Raw genomic sequence first — 21,149 nt, 5'->3', positions numbered from 1 at the left:
TGAGCGGCCAGGAGCATCAGCTTTGGCGCTTCCGGGAGCATCAGTCCTGGCGCGGCCGGACTTAGACAAGGAAGCCCGGCGCTTCAGAGCGTCTTCACCCTCGTCCCCCATCAAAGTATCGTTCTTTGGCATCTTGTTACTGTTCTGGGTCGATATGGTCCTGTTTTGTTGGTAAAAACAAACAGGCAATGACAACTAGAAAACATATCTTGATGCGGTACATAATATATGATTTTAATTGGGAACATCTTTCCAACATTTCCAGTGATTGATTACTCGAATTTATGTATATGTTTCTCGTAGCTTTGGGATTTGCAAGAGCTCTTAGATTCTCAGCTGGTTGAATCTGATTCTGATGATGACGAAATGGATCATATTAAGACATGAAACCCGGGAAATCATCAAAAGGTGTGTTTGCATTTCATGTGTTCATTCAAGCTACATGAAACCCGGCGAATTATTGTTTATTTTTTGTATAACTTTTACAGGATCAAAGAGAGATAGATTGATCCACGCAAGGGTCAGAGTTCAGGTTCTAAAATTGGCTTGGTAGCAGAGTAGTATTTCTGGAAGGTATAGCTTAAAATTTTGAGTGAGAAAACCCCTGCTTGTTTGTACTCTCTTGTTCTTTTATTGGGGTAAAACACATTATGTTTTCACTTCATACATCTAAATTATTTTAATTTAATAATAAGTAAAAAATTATTATTATTTTACCCCTTGATAGGATAATACTTAATCACTGTAATATTTTGTTTACAACTGATTCTCTATCTGAACTCTCCAAAGCTAATCATTAGTACAGACGAATTAGTTGCAGAGCAGGATTATTTCTCTGCATTGAGATAATGTATATAGTATGGATATATTATATATATTAGTACCACAACTACATATTTATTAAATATATTAATACTTTTAACTCCAGTGGGAATCTTCAGTCATTTGGTATAAAATATCACTAATTCTTAATATAATTTCACTACTCTATTACTTTTTTAATATACAACTAAACATTAACATAACTCGTACCCTGCGCAAATATATAAAAGAAAAAGAAATTAATGCAACTTTCCATTATGATTCAACCCTATGGATTTGTTAATTATGAATCAGTAATTATTGTCCAATATCAATGCATGCGTGATGAAAGTCATGAGACTTTGATTCAGAAGGATGATCGTAGACTCTGCTTTGTAATAATCCCACTATCCATCGTTGGGAGCAAATCCAGCATAAACAACAAGCTGAGTACACGTATTGAGAAGGCTGGTGTTGATATTATCTTATGAGTGAATCAAAGAACAAAAAATAAACACTTCTATTGTATATAGTTAAAGACAAAAAGGGTGAATAAAATCACCCGCTTCCTCATTCATCAGTGCCTGAACCTTCGCTACCTGAGTTGCCCTTTTGGTGAGCTACTCCATTCGCAACCTTGCTCTTCTTTCTCTTCTCATCTTCTTCATCGTCACTGTACTCGCTCTCATAATCATCGTATTCTTCTTCCTCCTCTTCTTCCTCCTCCTCAATACCATCTTCCACAGGTGGCCCTTCTTCGGCCAAATGGCCCCCCCTTGTCCCTGCACGGCTCCGCTTGAGAACCTTCAATTTGAAGTTGCTCTTCGTATCGCAGCCTATCCACGCGTCGCACAAGCAATAGGAAGTTAGGTTGTAGCTCCCCTCTGCAGGGGCCTGAAACTTGCTCATTACTAATCGGCATCCCTTCTTCACCTTTTCAATCGATTCCCTGACTGCAATATTTATTTCCTTAGCATTTGCACCTAAAGCCTCCTTGGTTTCTTGGATTGCCTTAGATGCAGCTGTAATAGCAGTGGCCTCATCTAGGAAACTGACCTTCTGTGACAACCAAACATCATTTGATGCAGTGTCTGCAAGAAGCAACCAAAAGTTTTCCTCCTTGTGGAAAGGAAAAAAGGGAGCATGGGGAAGGGCGCCCGTTAAGCCATTGCCACGTTTCAGTGCAACCCAAGCATACATAGTTACAAGGTCACTCTCTTGAATTCCCTCTTCCCCTTCAGTCTCACATGTAATCTCGACTGTGACAGAAGGGATCATCTCGAGCACAAGCTCTACATCTTGCGCTTCCACAGCTGAGAGCCCTGCAATCTGAGTTAACAACTCTGTACGCTCCTCCACAGTCATATCCCGTAGCTCTTGAAAAGTGCGAACTTTCTGTACATCATAAAGTCACAAGTAACACATAAATTGATTATTCTGCAGCACATATACTTTTCTGACAAACTTAAAGAAGTTGATCTTTTTAATTACTAAATAATCATGGAAAAAAAATTCAACTTGAAGACTAACTTCTGCATATTCTGATGCTCAAACATAGATGTGCATAGACCAAGAAGCAAATTTCAAATAGCACAGAAGGGTATGATGAAGACTAAGTCCTGCAATATTAGAATTTAAGTGATTTTTAAGAACATTGAGATCAACTTAATTCTTTATGACTGCTAGATTCTATGAAGCCCTGCAAGAAGTGATTCAAAAGCATATGATGATGTGTACATAAAATTAGAATCGCTTCTAACTTTTATTATTCAACAAGAAAATTGTCTTTCTATAATATATCCAGAACTAAGAAAAATAGGTTCCATATGTAACAGTGAACATTATCTACAGAACTAAAACAAATTTATCCTATGAGAAATTCCTGATATGCTATTTCAGTCTTTATCACCACAGGTGAATGCTTTTCTAAAAGGGCAGTATCAACCTAATGGAGGTAAATAAAGACCACGCATCAAGATGGAAGACATGATAACCAATACAAATGATGATTCACAATCATCTTTCCAACAGTAAAAGGATCACCTACAGCACAACAGGCTCAAATTGACCGTTTTCTATGACTGGTATCAATCTGACATTAATCCTCTAGAGTCGGTGCTAACTTCCAGACAAAACAAAATCAGAATTGGAGAGAACTACCATAAAAGTTAAAAGTCTGCTTTGTTTCGTAGAATAATCTACATTGTTCAATGCAGTTTGCTAAACCCAGGATCAATCCTCATGAAAGTCCTCTTGATATAAGAGAGTCTAGACAAGGGACTAGGATAGGTTTTTCACTTAAAAGGTATAATAGATATAGTTGACTCATTACCTAGCAACTTAAGCTTTTAGGTCCATTGATTATCTAGTATAATATCAAAAGAAAATTTTATTATAATCACGAGTTTAAACTTCTTCTAACCCCATTTAATCTTTCTTCTCTACTATTTATTCTTATGTGGTGCGGAGGGGCCACACATCGTATTATCCTTCACCTATCCTTGTGCACTGCATACGGACTGCACACGAGGATATCTTAAAGGTATATTATTCAAGAGCTTAACTTTTACGTCAACTGACTATCTAACAATTGATTTGGACATTTGTTAGAAATAAAACTTCTAACTAAAGATTTTCTTCATCTGAAAGTTAGAATTAAGTACTGAGAGCCAAATGAAGCTGAATCATAAAACATAATTAAGTGGATATAGATATAAAGTGCTTTTCAATAGAGATTCCACATTGTAATTCAAAGTGTCATTTTCTAGAACATCTCATGCAAAGCGAACAATTTCTTCCCATTTATAATTTTGGACAAGTAGCAAAGTGTATCATTAGTCTCAACACCATACCTTCCTAGCAATTTTCTTCACAGTAGCTTCAGTGAAATGTGGAAGCTGCAAAAAGGGTGCAATGCCTTCAGAGTTGCCTCCAGTAGGTTTTCTTGCACCGAGAGAAACAGCCTGGATAATAGAACAGGAAGATGAAATTATAGATAATAGAATAACCAATAACCAATAACCAATAACCATTTTCATTTATATCATATCAATAATCTAAACTCATTTCAAACATAATAAATGCCTAGACATACTATTTGGAATTGGATATCTGCACTGTTTTCTCCATTTGGCTCTCACTGGTCTAGGGCAAGGCCCTTCATCATAAAAAAGGGCTACTAACCATGCACTGCACAATGATTCTGTCTAATCATCACTAACTTTACCCCATCAATGACACCTTCATTTGAGATTGATTCATTTCCTACTGGCCTTCTATATGATTAATTAACACACTTAAACAATCCCAAGAGGATACGATCAACTTGGACAGACAGAAGGCATAATGGTTGGGCTTCTATGGCCGGCGGCAACGAGAGAGGTAGCGAACCGTGCAACACAGCGACAATGGATGACGGCGGACAGCGGCGTTATGATATGTCACTCTCTCCCACTCTTATCACTCTCGTTCTCCCACTCTCTTCCCACCAGCGGACTAATTGTTTTCACTTTTCTTTCACTGTCTTGATTCTTGAAATACTGTTATGCAGGGGAAATTAATTGGAGGAATTAATTGCTAATTAGTTTGTGAATTAAGATTCCTGAAAATTATGTTTTCGTTCACTGTCTTGAACTCTCACCTTGATTCTTGAATTACTGTTAACAATATGTTATCTAGGGAATTAAATGGAGGAATTAATAGCTAATTAATTTGTGAAATAAGATTCCTTAAATTCTGCTTTCTTTCACTGTCATGAACTCTTTATTTTCAGATTACTGTTAATCTATTATGCTAGCGGAATTAATTCCTAATTAGTTTGTGAATTAATTGCTGCCCTGAAATGTGAATTCATTGGAGGAAGTAATTACTGTTTTTGAATTTAAAAATGTGAATTATGTTTGTGTTTTGCTCAATTTCATATATAGATATGCCACTAATTCCTCTCAAATAGCATATATGATTGGGTTAATGTCATCTGATTATTTTGTGCACATTGGGTCTCCTGATGCAAAGTAGAAATATGGTTACCTTCTAATGGGAATTAGATTTTCATTTATTTTTTATTTTCGAATGTATTTTTATCTAAAAATATTAGATTTGATTTTAGAGTGTCAAATTTGATAAAACCCCTTAAAATCTAGGATATTTGATTGTTAACTTGTTATGAAGTAAATTTGTTAGGATTTGAATAAGATTTGAATAAGATCAATTTGTGATGTGATGTAATCTCCTGCTCTCTATATATAGAAGTGATAGGAATTCTGAAAATGAGAAGAAAAAAGATAGAAATTTGAGAAATAATATTTTTGTGGACGATTCCACATTTATCCCTCTTCTCATGCTCCCTTGTCTCTTTGTGGTGAATTCCACGCTTCCTTTGTGCCCCACAATCTATGAAGGTTTGATTTTATAATTTTTATTTTCTCATGACTTGGTTGGTTATCTTTTATCTTCTCTATCTATCTAGCCATACTAGCATGAAAATAGTACTTGGAGCCAGATAAAAAGATTCACAAAAGCCCTATTTTTCTCCTTTATCTTTTTCCCTATCAACATGTCTCCTCGTCCCTAAGCCACATCACCTTCCTAATAAAAATTATGCCAACACAGTAAAATATAGATTTTGTATGAAGGTCACAAGAAAAGAATTAGTAGATTCAAGAGATACATTGCTTATGTTAGAGTCGATGTTGCACCTTATCCAATAGCTAATGAAAAGGTAAAAAGAAATATATTAAGAATATCTGGAGGGAAATCAAAAGAGGCAGCAAATGAGGGCAAAAGTAAACATATTTAGAGAGGGACAATTTAGAAATCTCAGATGTTGGAAGTAAAAAGAGCGAGTCGAGGTAATTTGGACAAATTCATCTTTATTGATCCAGAAATTATAGTTAGAGAGCAGGAAAACATGGTATAGACGAACATATAGGATACTTTCGCAAAAGAAGAAAGAGATGAGAGTGATAATGTGCTTAGTTCATTGGGTTTACAAATTGCATCCTCTTTAATGTTGTTACTGATCAAACATTTCATATATTGATGGAAGCAGGTGGTCAATATAGCTCGAGGTTCAAGTCAACAACTATGCATAAGTTGTGTGGATCTATGCATGAGTTACTTGAGCTATTTTTTAAAAAAAGCAAATGGCTAAAATAAATGATGAATTATATGTCAATTGTGAGCTAGGGTTCTCTACGTTCAATTGATAGCTCTAAAAATTCACATATTCATGATATTCTTGTTGATGGCATCAAAAAAGTAGGAGAGGATAATATTCTCCAAATTGTAACTGATAAAATTGATGGTAATTTTGCAGCTACATGATTGCTTAAAAAAATATCCATGTATATATAGGACATCTTGTGGCACACATTATATCGATTTGATGTTAGAGATGATATCCAAAGAATAAAGCATTAAAGATTCAATTGAATGTGGAAGGAAGTCATGGTCTTCATTTATGAACATCACAAAATATTAAGTAGGATGTGTCAGTTCATACAAAAAAGGGAGATCATGAAACTCGAAATTACAAGATTTGTCATTTCTTTTCTTATATTATAGTCTTTCGGAGAAGAAAAAAAATTAAGGCTTATATTTCGTTCTGATGAATATTTAACATGCAAATAGTCAAGAACTGCAAAAAGAAAGAGGATTTATTTAAATAATGGTCGTGCCGATGGTGGCACGACACCTGACACAGGGTGTGCCATAGTGCCGATGGTGGCACGAGACTTGGCACAGGGTATGCCAGTGGCATACCCCCGTGCCGACTCATGCTAGTTGACACAGGTCACGTCATGTCCGAAACAGATTTTTATTAATTCATTAGAGTGGTAAATCCGAAATATATTATGGGGCATTTTCTTTTTCATGTGACAAAGGTGATATGACATGTGGAAGCTCATTTTTTTAACTTTTTTCTATTTCAATCATATTGAATGTTAAATTATATTATAGAGTATTCAATCATTAATATTAGTTTTAATAAATATATTGAATCGTATTATGTGTTGAGTATTGTTTCTATTTGACTATTGTTATCTTTAAAAAATAGGTAATTTACAAAAAATATCTAAAGATAAAAGACTAATGTAGGCTTAATACATATATATAAACTTAAAAATAAAGATTGATATGTTGAAAACCTAAAAATATTTTTAAATACCTTAAAAATATGCTAAAGGCATGCCGGTGGCACGTAGGGGTGTGCCGAGGCCGTGTCAGTAAACATGCCCCATGCTGATCAAGAGATCGCACGACCATCATTGGTTTATTCTACTATGCGTGCTGACCGGGGATCGGCATAGCCACCGTTGATTTATTCTACTATCCTTAACTAATTTTGAAGGCAAATGTTATTAGCAGTTAAAATATTCACTCTCTTGGATATGTTGCTTTGAGTTGTTAATGGTGAAAGAAAGTTCACTGATAGGATTTATATACAGTGAGTTGAAATAGGTTAAGGAAATAAATTATATCTTCAATAACTCCAAAGCACGAACGCTGTAAAATGGGTGTCGTGGCCGTGTTCGACACACTAGAGGCGCTGACACCTCGCCAACATGTGTCAGATACACCACGGAGTATTCGATAATTAAAAAAAAAAAGACAAACTTTGGACACGCTCATAAAACTCAAACCCTAAAAATAAAAAAAATCTCAAATTGCAACCTACCTCAGATATTCTCACTCAACGACTCCCACTAACGAGCTCCTTCTCCCTCGACAACGAGCTCCTCCTCTATCAACGACAACTCCTCTCCCAACATTGATGCTCCTTACCCCCACTTGTCTTTTCTCTCTCTCTCGGGTTTTTATTTTGATTAGTGGGTAGGTGGGTTTTTTTTATTTATATAGCACTACAGTAGTGAGCAGTGACACCAATTTAAAATTTAAAGTTAAACTTTATTTAATTTAAACACTATGAATTAGTGATGGCCATGATCTAGTGCATTATTTTTAATTATAGGTCAATAATTTATAATTTTACACAAACATATATAATTTATTTGTTAATTTATTTATTGTCATATCCTAGCCGTGTCTGTATACTATGTTTTTAAGATTTGTCATATCGCCGTGTCCGTATTGCGTGTCTGTGTCCTGTGCTTTATAGTTCAATAACAATGAAAAGCTTAACACACATCTCTACATTGCTACACATTGCGTAAATCCATACTATTTTTATGCAGATCGTGAAGAGAGATTTAAATGGATGGTATTATTAGTTGTGTTGAGAATTTTTTTACTCGGATCTATCTATTCAAATTCACATTTCAAATGTGGACATGAAAACATATAAGAATGCCACTGAAAATTTTGGGAGACCATTAGCAAGATTCACAAGAGAAGTTAATAATGAATTCAACATAGGCAATAATTAACATATATAGTAAAGCATGTCTTTTAATCTTATATATGTTTATAAGTTACTTTCTAATTTCTATATTTATTAGCTAATTAGTAGAGTATATATAGAGTCTGATTGTCATGCCCAACCAATTTTTGACCCAAATCCAAGTGGTTAGGGTGAATCAGGGACCATCCTTGGTGTGACACACAATTTCCATTATGGGACACCAATATTGCTTGTTGGGCACTCTAAGAATTGTATACTGGCTATCATACATGTGGTTGATGATTCTAGAAGATCTTAGGAGAAAATGCTTCATGTGCAAGTGATACACCTAATTACATACAAATAAGATTATCCCACTATAGTTAAATAGACACTTTTGACAAAATCATCTCAAACCTACAAATGCCATGAAAATAGATATTTAAAAGCCAGCCATACATCTAAAATCTGAAAAGAGAACACCAATATCTTATTAATTAATATAATGAAGGTTATCCCACAACCAATTATATCATGAATAGAACCCATTTTCATCAAAAGCAAATCCAATGTGAACAAAAGAGTGCAAACTTGACCAGAAAAGTTAAACAAGTTAATCAATCTGATTCGTCGGCTCCTTATACCAGAAATTTTCACTTTATTAGCAAAATATATTTATTGAATGAAAATATGCCTAAGACATCACAAACACAAATAAGTACAGAGTTTTCTTTATCTAGTTAAGTAGGACTCCGAAAGAGTAATAAAAAGATCAAAGAAAAATATGATTCTAGGAGCTAATCGGGAATCATTTAACTCACAAACTCGTGTGTAGTTCAAATATAAATGATAACTAACATTGGAAGAACCACCAGTATGTGATGTCACACTCTTTGGAATGTCAAAAGCAGGAAAGTGTAAAGAGAATTGATAAAAGTACCTGAATGATATGTTGAGAAAGTTCAACCACCCCAACAGCAGGCCTGAGCCATCCATGTCCATGAGGACTACGTGGTAGGACAGCTATCTGTATATAAAGCAGAAAACATGTTCATAGTCATGAAATTGAATAAACTAAAATAGGACACCTTGACTATGGCAGACTATTGCCAGACATGTACAGTCATGATTTTGGACAATAGGACACATTTTAGAACTAAATTGATGAAATATTGTGCACAACCTTTTTTCTCCAAACTGTACCTAATAAACACATGCAGTTAAGTGCTAGCAAACACAAGTTTCACAGCACAAATACGCCAAAAGTCCATATCCATAATATAATCAATGGGTATTCAGATCCTAAGATTCTTCCATGTATTTCTAGTTATATCCTGGATTCCAGAGATGACTGCCAAGTGCCAACTACTAACCTAATAACCAGAAAATACCTATCTTATCATTTTTTAAAAGAACAATGAACAATGGTGAGTATGCTCCTAATGAAACTTCGTAAGAACATTCAGGATCAATGTCTTCCATCAATCATTGGATAGATGCCATCAAAACCAACTTTTGTTCATCAAATCAGACTCGCTAGAATGGCTATTTCAGCATGAACTGTGTACCCAAGAAGGATTCAACATTGTTAAGAACTACTAGCATAATTCAAAGAAAATGTGTATTCAGATGAATGTACTAAAGCAGATGAAGGGGAGAAAAAAGACTTGTTGCTTTTTAAAGAATGGTGAAAAAAGATTTGTTGCTTTTTAAATAATGATGCCCGCCACAACCCAACCCCCAAGATGCGTCGAGAAAACAAGGAAAGAAAGAGAGACACACCACACCTCAAAAAATTGTCATCCATGATTAATTCCAAAGACAAACATAAAATGAGGTCATGTCAATGTCGTTTGAAGCATTAACTCTTCATAATTCACAGTATATGAAGCTCTCAACATGCTGCAATGGAATATTTATGAGCCTCTAAACATATCATCCAAAAAGAACGAAAAAAGAAATATGTATGACAAGAAAATTTCAAAAAAGAAATACTCTGGAAGTAAGAAAAATAAAAAGGGACAAGATGAGGTGAAGTAAAAGTTCATGTAAGAACCTTCATTAGTTCTTCAAGAAGACGAGGTGCAAGTTCAAGCATGTGTTTAAAATCTTTCTGTAAAGCTGGCGTTAAAGCAAATGATTCACGAGTTAAATGAGCCTGAATCAACAACTCCATCTGCACAAGATCAAACTAATATTTAAGCCTTTGAAGTCAGAGAAGTCTTTAAAATTAATCCACAAATACAACCAACAATTTAATCCTTCCAAATGCTAACCAACAACCACCTTAACTAGCGACGGATGTTGCTTCCAAAACTTTGCTTGCTCTGTTCTAATGTTCTTCAAGTCTAGATTCAGTTCACTTCTAACTTCCACAAAGAGCTTCTGCAGGGGTTCATCATCACTTCGACGGACTGGCATTTCCATGTATTCTGCAGCCTTAATGAAGACATCCATAACCTTGCTGTTATTATTAACACTTCATTATCAGATTCATGTCCACCAAAAGAAATGCATCTTAATTAGCTAAAACAAATTCTGAGGCCTATAAAGTTTCAGCAAAAATCTAATAGCGCTATAAGTAGAGGTATATCAATGCAAGGGAAAATAAGGACAATTGTCAAGTCTCACACTATGCATTCACCCAGTATTGTATGTGTGAGAACATGATTCAAAGTAATGCTAAAATCTTAAAAGAACCAATCAATATATCAATCATATAAAACAAAAAAAACGTACATTATTTGGTCAATGACTACTAAAGAGACTTTTCGAGTGGAGTAAGAGCATAAGACAGAATCTAAATATATATCTCAATGTCCATATCTACCAAAAATTTCCTTGATCACCACAAATCAGAGCATGAGCCTACAAGGTAGAGGAACACCAAAAAGAGAAGTTTTCCCTAGGAAATCTTTAGAGTCTGCCACCTAAGAACAAAAAGAGCAGCTAGCTGTTCTCTTCCACCAGTATGAGGTCCGTTTGTTGAATGAAATGAAACAAAACTGTACCAGCAATTAACTTATTAATATTGTCCTCTACTAGTTCCATAAAATAAGGAACCTTGAAAGGCACTGATGTTATGCCAAGAAAGAATTTAGTGAATAGATGGTTTTCCATGACAAACACCAGCAATATCCAATATTGATGCTCTATAAAGTTAAACAAGAACTGAGTTTGTGATGTGTGACAGAAGAACTTGGACACATAACTTGAGTTTAAGGTTCACCAATATATTCCTACTGATCTTCCCTATTTCTTCATGCAACTCCCTTTTATTAAACATTTAACTAATATAAGTGTAACACCCCAATTTTAAAAATAAAAAAATAAAAAAAATAAAAACCGCGAGCGCGTGCGTCACAGAGCCAAATGTTGGGTGGGCTGCAGACTGCAGCCCACTAATCCAACTTTAGTGGGTTGTGGTTGGGCCCCAGCCCACCTTAGCCCACCAAGGCTCTCTTGTCTATTGGGTTAGGTTTAAGCCTAACCCAATACCCCCAGCCTAGCCCAATTGGGGCCAATTAGACCTTATAACCTTATTTATCTACTTCCACTTGATTGATTAGCCTAACCACCCCCGTAATGACAATTTATTATCTTGTAAATTTTAGGATTAACACTGCGTGAGGAGGATTTTGGTATTCCAAAGGAGCCGGCTAGCTGAGGAGATTTAGTGTACTGTGGAGACCCCCTAGGCGAGTAGAGTTTATACAAGTCTAGAATAATGTAGTTACAGTTATTATACCTGTCATGACACTGTAGGAAATGTTAGTATTGGTACATGCATTTAGTGTACTATGATGTATCTTGACATGTGCAGTTATTAATAGATTACTCATCATGATATTATGAGAATGCTAGCATATGCATTAGTAATGATATTCTACATGTATCTTGCATGATATACCCTTACATAAATATCTTTTGTGAATATAGAATATAATGATCATGATGACTATGGCATGCTTTATACACTCATGGATACTGCACCACTTCCATCTATCATTAGTAGTCGGGTTTTGACTAGGCAGTGCCCTTACTCACTCGGCCCAGGGTTAAGGGCAGAGTGTATCTTATATGACTATACTATTAGCGGCCTACACCTGAGGTCGGGAGCCTGTGTGGTATTCAGGTAATTATACTGTATAGTCAGGACTAGATTATGATGATAGAAGAACATGATTGTAAGGCGGGGATATATCTCTAGCGGTACCTAACGACGCAGGGTTAGGGCGTCCATTGATGAGCCGAGGGCTCCCGATTCTCCCGCTGAGGGCGGTGATGATTTAGAGAGAGTGAGATATGGGCTTACGACCGGAGCCCTTAGTCTGATGGCCACAGACAACCGATCACATGTAGTGCTGCCATACACATGTAGTGCTGCCATACACGTGTAGATGACATTACCGCTAGATGTGTATATATCCCCCAGATGATAAATGGTTATGTGATGATGATTTTCTTGAGAGTATTTACCCTATGTGGTGAATAGCTCAGTAAGCTATGATAACTATGATTAATGCCTTGGTAGGCATGAGATGACTAATCTACTCTTTTATTGTTATGCATAACATGTAAACACTATGATTGAGATTTGTATGAATAGGAGATTGTATCAAGTTTTATATCTGTGTGGATTTATCCTGATACGTCTAGAAACTAGCATGTTCCAGGATAGTGACCGGTTATCTTTATCAATTGCATTGATTTAGTAACTCATGGTAAGTCATTTCAACAAGCATATTGTTATTGCTAGCAAATATAGGCATACATTGGATATGCACGTGTGATTTCATTATTTTAGATTGTATGGATCCCTTGCTGGGCTGTGAGCTCACCACCTCTTGGTGGCATTATTTTAGAGCTAGGAGACGCAGGTGCGAATAGCGAGAAGTAGTTGCCTTTCTTTTTCAGTATGTCTATTAGTTGTATTACGCCCCTGCGAGGGCGTTATGGTTGACGATGTATTTTGGACTTTAGTATTGTATTTTGGATGTGTATCTAGAAAGCTTGTTGTGACCTGTGGAATTTATATCCGAACTCTTATGGTTGAGTTTATTTATGGTATGAATTTGTGTTGTTATGTGTCTTGTGAAATCCTATTACTGGCAGGTCATGTGATGCACCGCGTGAAGGGATTTACCCACGCGATTTACACGTGTATTTGGAGGTTTGGGTGTTTCAATAAGAGAGCAATGCTTAGACCTACAAGGCTAGAACAAGTTTGGGATAAGACCCAGAAACCTAGATCACGAAGGTGTTGAATCCAAGATCATGGTTAGTTAGACTGCACCCACCTAGAAAAGAAACAAATAGGTTCTACATTCTTCATTTTATTCATAGTTCCTAGTTTCGACCGATCCCAATCCGGTGGTTGGTTTCGACCTTGCAGCAACTACCAGCAGTAGACATGCCTGCTACTGGCGGCTACAACAAGCAGCTGTCAGCTACTGCTGACAACGGCTACAGAGAGAGGGAGAGAGAGGGAAAGATAAAAAGAAAGAGAGTGTGAGGGAGAGAGAGAGGGAAAGATTAAAAAAGAAAGAGTGAGGGAGAGAATGGATACCTCATACTAGGAAAGAAGAGAGGGAGGAAGAGAAATTTTTACTTTTTAGGATTTATATGTAAGTAATTATTTCTTATTTTCTTATAATTTTTTCTAAATTTTTAGAAATTTCTCAATATTTTTAAATAATATTTAGAATTTTATTTAATTAAAATAGTCCGATCTGATACAGGCGCCCGATACGGCAAATATGGTCGATACGACCGATACGTATCGTTTTTCCAAATGGCCGATCCCAATCCCAATACCGATTTTCGGAACCTTGATTTTATTTACTGATTTGAGCTTCACACTACCTATGGCTGAAATCCACCAAGTATTTAGGAAGTCTTACTTGGCAAATAATTCCTTAGGAGCTCAAGATTTCTATAGTTTAGTAGTTTTGTTTAGTAGATAAGTCAACTTTTTGGAAGATTATGGACCTAGACATTATGTGAATGTATGAGAAAAGGGTGCTAGCATGGCAATAGTTTATTAAAATAGGAAGTTTTCCTTTTTAATTCTTAAACACAAAATGGCTTGTTAACCAGCATCAGCATGTCATGTTTCTTCTGTAGTAAATAAGAGAGTTACCTCTTAGCTTGGCTAGAAAACTCGAACAAAACATCAAGAATCATAGCATAGGCCATTAGAAAAATATTGGCTCATTTAATCAGCCTTGACAACTTAAATTTTCTAGCCATCATAGAAAAGCTCTAATGATGATGATTTTTAACTGAAAACTTTAAATATACATATATATGCAGCTAAACCAAAGGATCCTAGATTAGGTAACTTGCCTATTAGAGGAGACAGTAACTGTATTATAGTGGTGTTTAAGTCTACAATTCAGAAGTGCTCAAATCTACTAACCAAAACAATTCCTGATGATATCAAGATCAAATATAAGAATTCAGTCCTATTTGTTTCATACATCTGTAAAGTCATTCAGAAGCTAATTATTTTACACATAAAATAGTTGTTATTCTTCCAACTTGAGCAATTAGTTTCTCATATTTATTAGCTCTAGAATCCATGTATAAAAAAAGCCATTGTGCCTGAAGATCTGAAACAGTCTCGATAAGGATTCCTTCTAGCAATGAATGAAAAGCAACCTTCAATCCTGTCACACTGAGGTATTGAAAAGAAATCTCCCTTCTAAACTCCTAAGGTCATCCAATATTTTCCTTCTACACTGTGAAGTAATACATCCTTGAGCATTGTTTTAACAACATAGAAAATTCTCTATTCACTAGAAAGCAGATCCTTTTTTTCCTCCAAGTGGATGCGGATATGTTGCAGTGAGAAACTTGATGGTGTTAATATATTTGGGATATTTATTTCCAAATTAATCTTCTTTGTAAGAAAAGAAATGGACCACCATCAGTCTAAAGGAATCTATAATTTAAATGCATTAAAACAATAGCTGCTAAAATTTAGCAAGAATGCAAGCATTATTCAGTTCCAAATACAATAATCAAAACAAATTAAGGAAAATAGTACAACTAAGGAACAGGAAATGTTTCAAACCTTGGAGCCAAAGAAGGCTTCATGAAGTAGTAATATGTGGACAAAGTTTGATGCATGACATAGTTGCCGGTATATTTTGATGACCTTGACAAATATATAACCGCTATCAATAAGGGCAAGAGAATGCAAACTCCAACAATCGCCAATAGGAGTATTCCACCAGATGCTCCATCTATATTCAGCAAGAACTGAGGTAGAGCAATTCCCATTTGAAGGCCCTAATTTCAGAAAAATGGAGTTAGTTTCAACACAATTCATGAATCGTATATTAGGCAAACATGGAGAATTCAGTTATCAGCTAAATGCAGAACATTATTATAGAGCCTTAATACCTGGCGCCCATCTGGGTGACCATACTTCTCATAATTTTCACGCGATACAGGATCTGTCAAAGCCTGATATGCCTTGGATATGAACTCAACAAAGAACTTGTGGGCCTCTGAAACAGCAGGACGAAATATAAGCCAAAAAACAAAAAAGATCCATTATCCTTCAAACAAAAATACAGAAAATAAGTAATACATGGAGCATCTTCAACCTGGATCAGGGTTTTTATCAGGATGATACAAAATAGAGAGCCTGCGATAAGACTTCTTTATATCAGACTCTGAAGCACCTGGTTCTAATCCAAGAATACTATATGGCTCAAATGGTTGAACCTAGGATACAACAGTTACAACGTCAGTTCAGATAAAAAGCAGATGGCAAACAAAGTATCACGAGATTACAAACATTTCACAGATAATATGATGTCTATTCTAATTCAACAGACAATAAACTCAGCATGGCAGGTACTGCAATATATGTTGCCATCAAGATTGCTTTGCCAAAAATATCATTAAATTATTGTACAGTCTAAAAATAGATTTTATGAGCTAAATTGAAGTTTTCTAGCACTAAATATTAGTGTAAAATATGCCAATGGGACAGTGCTCAATTGGTTAGTAATTTAGAAGGACATGAATGTATGGATGTCTCCCGGTTTGAATCCTAGCAACATCAGTTTAATTGAGACCACACACACACACACACACACACACACACACACACACACACACACACACACACACACACACACACACACCACATGCGATATCTCAAAAATTGGTAGACCTACTTGAATCATATACACCACTTAGATTCTAATTCGATGATCTTACCCAATATTTTTGGATTTCCACATTAGGGCAAATGACTTGGGGAAACCTAATTCCTATTTGAATTCTGAAATTTAAGGGTAACTCATTCAAATTCAAAACAAAGTATCAAAGAGGATGAAAGAACTAGAATAGAGTTGCTTTGAAGTAAGATAACCAATACCGAGTAGTAAGAGGTCAACACAGGTGTGCATAGGGGTGACCATGGGCTAGGTAAGGGCATAAAAGAGTCGAGCCAGAGCAAGCCGGCTCTAACTCAGCTCAACTAGAATCGAGCTCAAGCCAGCCTAAGCCCGAGTACAAGCCTGATTGGAGGAGGAGGCTCGCTCAGGTTCGGCTCAAAATTAATTTCGAGCCTAGTTTGATAATTAGGCTCAACTCAACTCAACTTGAGGCAAGCTCAAGTCAGCCCGAGCCCGGTCTGAGCCTAATTGGAGGAGGAGAAGGCGGCGACGGCTTGGTGAAGGAGGAGGCTAATGGAGGTGTAGGTCGAAATAGGAGAAGACGACGACTACAACTTCGGCTGCTTGCCAAAGGAGGCCGCGGCAGCTTGTCAAAGGAGGTGGGTTGTTCCTCCCTCTCCCTCTTCTTCTTCGACATCTATTTCTCCTCACTTTTTCTATTCACAAATTGAGATTGGACCTATAGTAATGCCTATAGTAGTAGGTCCCCAATTGAGGATCCTACTACTACTGGTAATGGTGTTCCTCTCTTTGGATGCTTGCCTTTCCATCGAAGCACAGGGATAGGTGCTGCTTGGATTTACTTGAGATTGGTGAACGTGAGATGAGGGGACTCTGATAGGTGAGGGTGGGGTGAGGTGACTCTGATTGGTGAGGGTGGGGTGAGGGGACCATTAGAATTACTTGAGATTGGACCTTTCGATTTACTTTTAAAGCTAGATGTATGCTTCCTACAAGGAAGAATCTCTCTTGGATGCAAATCTCAACAAAAAAAAAATCTCTTGGATTTGACCGGTTCGATGGTGGTGATGGATTTCAAGAGAATATATATACAAATATAGAGGAAAGAGAAAAAAAAAAAAAAGGGAGAGAGAGATAGAGGAGTTGTCAATTGTACGCTGTGTACAGTGTACTCATTTGCAATGTGTGCAGGGCTGTAAACAAGCCTATCTAGCTGAGCCTGAGAGAGCCAGCTCCAACTCGAGCTCGGCTTGAAATTTAAATTGAGCCTAAAAAATAAGCTCGGGCTTGGCTCAGCTTGAGTCGAGCCCGAGCCGCTCATTTATTTTGACACCCCTAGAGCCGAGCCAAGTTTGGACCAAAAACATTGGGCCTAGACCTAGCTCACACTCAACTCAATAGCCCTTCAAGGGTTTTATTTTGGAGGCCCGAACCCGACCTTCGGGCTTAAAAGATTTCTAGTCGATGGGTCAGGCCAAGCTTGAGCCCAAAATCAGCCCAATACTTAATGTGCTTCTAAGGCTTAAAGAAAAACAAAAGTGGCTATCATGATTCATGAGAGCTAGCAGTATATGTTGAAAAAGTGATTCATGAGAGCTATCAGTCTTTCTTGGAAAGGAGTCATGAAAGATAAAAAAAATATAAAACTATAGAAGCTTTCAAGTCGAGCTATTAGTTCGGGTTTCGAGTCAAGCAAGAAAAGGCTAAGCCTGATCCCAACTGAATTAGCCTCGGGTTTGGCCTAATTTAGGTTCAAGCTAAATAATGGCCCAAAAATTTTAGGTAAGCCTCGGGCAGCTTCAAGCTAGGTGACCAACTCCAAGTGCACGAAAGAGTGTTGAGATACTCCATCATATCAATGTCATTAACTCACTAGTTACATACCAAGCCATGCAGACTAAGGATTGTCATGCCAATGGCACAACGCATGTCGACCTTATCTTGAAAAAGTGTATATTGTTGGCACGTACCATGCTAAGCCAGTTTGTCATTAGCAAACTAAATAATCTTGGTATACTAAAAAACAATCTTTAAAACTTTATAGGGCCTTAAAATAAGTTTTAGGGGTTAAATTAAAGTCCTTCAACACTACATATTATTGTACAATAATCAATTAGATGCTTATTTCATAAGTTTCCCCAAATTTCTCAAAACCTCTTTATTGGGGCAAATAACTTAAGGAGAAATATCCTTTTGAATTCTAAAAATTGATATAAATTTTAGAATTCAACACCCCAGTATATTTTGTTTAAGGTAAAATATGATCAATTCCTAATGAGACGCCGGCATGTGTGATCATGAGGGAGTATTTTCAAGGATTATCAAGATACTCCCCTAATATAAGTGCTAATAATTCACTGGCATGATATCTATTGACCTGTGTCGACCGGCGAGCCAATTCATGATGCTAACCATGCCAACCAACATAGTAATCCATACTCGCTACATTGGTCAATATAGATATTTGATATGACTTAGATTAGCACTTGAGTTAAATTTGAGTTACGTTCACTCATGTAATAATCAGTGATCTTGGTCTCTTAATATGGGTCAAATATTAATGTCATTGGAACCTAAAGTAATAAGAAACCAACAACTATTGTGGAGAGGAATTTTACTCCGACTTGAATGTACTATGGTATGACCATGTAACATCACTTATTCTTCTTCTTTTTCCTAGGCTCTCTCATGTAATCTGTTCTCCCAAGCAGTTCCTCATTTTTCCATACTTGGACCACATGTCCTACTATATTAGACATATCATATAACATTTTTTAAGCAATGAGCACCTAAAAAAACAAGTAAACTAGATATGTTTAAGATATGCATTCTTTCAGATTAATGTTTTGAAATCCTTGCACAAGATGTTGGCATGCAGACATGGAGGAAATCTAATTCGTTTCAAAATGACTTGGTTCTTAGGAATTAGGATATAATTTTAGGAAAAACATAATAAATTGAATGTTACAAGAAAGTAATCTTCATGCATGGAGACAGAGTAGCAAATAGATAGCAATCTTTCAAGGATATTATCTTGCTTTCCCTTGAGAAAGCTTGGAAAAAAGTATAACTGCAGCACAGTTCAATTATTAATAGGCATAACACAAATTAAGAAATACATCTCAATGTACCTCGCGGCTTATATGTTTAATATAGTAAACCAGAAAAATCATAACGATCCAAAGCAGCAAAATTGTCAGATTACTACACGTTGAGAAGTTTGAGATCTGCAAGAAAGACAGAATATATGGAAAGAAGTTAAACGAAAAAAAACGATAAATTCTAGGTTTAGGAAAAGCAAAGCAACATTCAAAGGTAACATTAGAATAACCAAAAACAAATTATTAGCAAAAAGAATCTGCTTTACCCGCTTGTATATGGATTTCCGGTACTTTCCAGAACGTGAGCATACAGAACACTGGCAATGAATAGTCTTAGCCTTTTCAGATGCTGCACGACATAGCCTTAGTATTGTGTAAGGTACTAAAGGCAGCGCAATCATGGTCAAGATAAATATTAGGAAAAGAGAGCTGTTCTCCTCTGCAGCAGCAGCCATGGTTTCTCTGAAACCAATACCAAAATGAACTTTGATCTGCAAAAAGTATATGAAAACTTAAGCACAGTAATAAAAATCAACCGTCCTCTTATCTTGCGAATGATCAAGAGTAAATACGGCATCGCCCTAAGTAAAGGATCTAAAACTGATGCTCAAATCTTATAGAGCGATTTACATAAAAACAGGATCGATGTTATCGATTAATGGAAAATCTATCAGTTACCGTTGAAAACAAGTAAATCAAGGGTAAGCTTTCTAATCTAAATCTGTAAATCACATACAAATATTCTCCCATATTTAAAATTAAAAAAAAAAAGGAAAGGAGAGTCCTTAAGGCTATTAAATCCATAGAAGTATTGACTTATGTGAAAACAATAAAAAAAAAGTCTAAATTGAGGACCATAATGTTTACCCTAGCAAAAGTAGAACTTAAGATCACCTACAGATGCAAGTCAATGCAAACGTAGCTGGATTGCTGCAGGAAATCCTTGCACTGGTAATGATCGATGAAGAGAGAAGAGGACTCGTGGAGAACGGTGGAGGGGGAGGGTGGATTTAGGGTTTGGCAGAGAAACGAGAAGGGAGAAGGATCATGGAGAAATTCTAGAGAGCGAGAGAGAATACCCGTTGCTCCAACTGCCACCGAGTCCCCCGCCACCTCCGCCACGGCGCACGGCTCGTCCAGTCGTCGATCTACGATAAGGGAAAGAGCTTCAGATTTGGGATTCTTAGGGTTAGGAGTGCAATCCTTTATTATTACCCAACTCAGCTGTAAACACCTTACAAACGGCAATTTCAGGGTGGGTGGTCGGGTTTAGGCCTTTAGGGTGGCAATGTGGTCGGGTTTAGCGGTTTCAGGTCGAGTAGTGAGATTCAGATCGAGTCAACATTATCTTCATAGAAACACTACATGATTATTAAACGGGTTGTATTTAATAGACGTGAACACTACCCGTTCAATAAACGGGTAACACGATACGACCCGTGTAACTCATTTAATAAATGGGTTGGGTTAACACAGCACAACTCGTGTAACCCATTTAATTAATGGGTCGTATTAACATGACCCGAATAATACAATGATATTTAATTATTTATGATTTTACCCCATATAAAAAGTAATATTTACTCATTTACCCTATATAAATAATACATTATATAATAATCTCTTTCAACTCAAAATTTATACAACATAAAAATAATAATTCTAAGCATAAAGCCATTAACCATGCATTCAATTCTAACACAAATATAATCTATTATACAATAAACTCTTAGTTATACAAGCCAT

At 36.3% G+C, this 21,149-nt stretch overlaps 1 protein-coding gene across 4 annotated transcripts; it reads right to left on the bottom strand.

Annotated features, from left to right (window-relative positions):
* Positions 1 to 1,193: 1,193 nt before the first annotated feature.
* On the bottom strand, positions 1,194 to 20,652 carry LOC140799900 (dnaJ protein ERDJ2). 4 transcript variants are annotated; one of them, XM_073154427.1, is made up of 11 exons: positions 20,483 to 20,652; positions 19,670 to 19,894; positions 19,434 to 19,529; positions 15,760 to 15,880; positions 15,554 to 15,660; positions 15,222 to 15,439; positions 10,430 to 10,607; positions 10,200 to 10,319; positions 9,084 to 9,170; positions 3,654 to 3,764; positions 1,194 to 2,196 (listed from the first exon to the last, which is right to left on the bottom strand). In XM_073154427.1, the coding sequence occupies exons 2-11, from the start codon at positions 19,856 to 19,858 to the stop codon at positions 1,372 to 1,374; spliced, it is 2,052 nt and encodes a 683-aa protein (XP_073010528.1). In that variant the 5' UTR covers positions 19,859 to 19,894; positions 20,483 to 20,652; the 3' UTR covers positions 1,194 to 1,371. The 4 variants fall into 4 exon arrangements, with proteins under 4 accessions (XP_073010528.1, XP_073010529.1, XP_073010525.1 ...); XM_073154428.1 differs by having other exon boundaries at positions 20,302 to 20,649; XM_073154424.1 differs by having other exon boundaries at positions 10,430 to 10,622; positions 20,483 to 20,623.
* Between the last annotated feature and the right edge of the window lie 497 nt (positions 20,653 to 21,149).

This window comes from Typha latifolia, chromosome 13 (assembly GCF_019914945.1).
Source record: "Typha latifolia isolate L0001 chromosome 13, TyphaL0001v2, whole genome shotgun sequence".
NCBI lineage: Eukaryota > Viridiplantae > Streptophyta > Magnoliopsida > Poales > Typhaceae > Typha > Typha latifolia.
The sequence above is the reverse complement of the archived record's forward strand: the minus strand, read 5'-3'. Positions and strand labels throughout refer to the sequence as shown.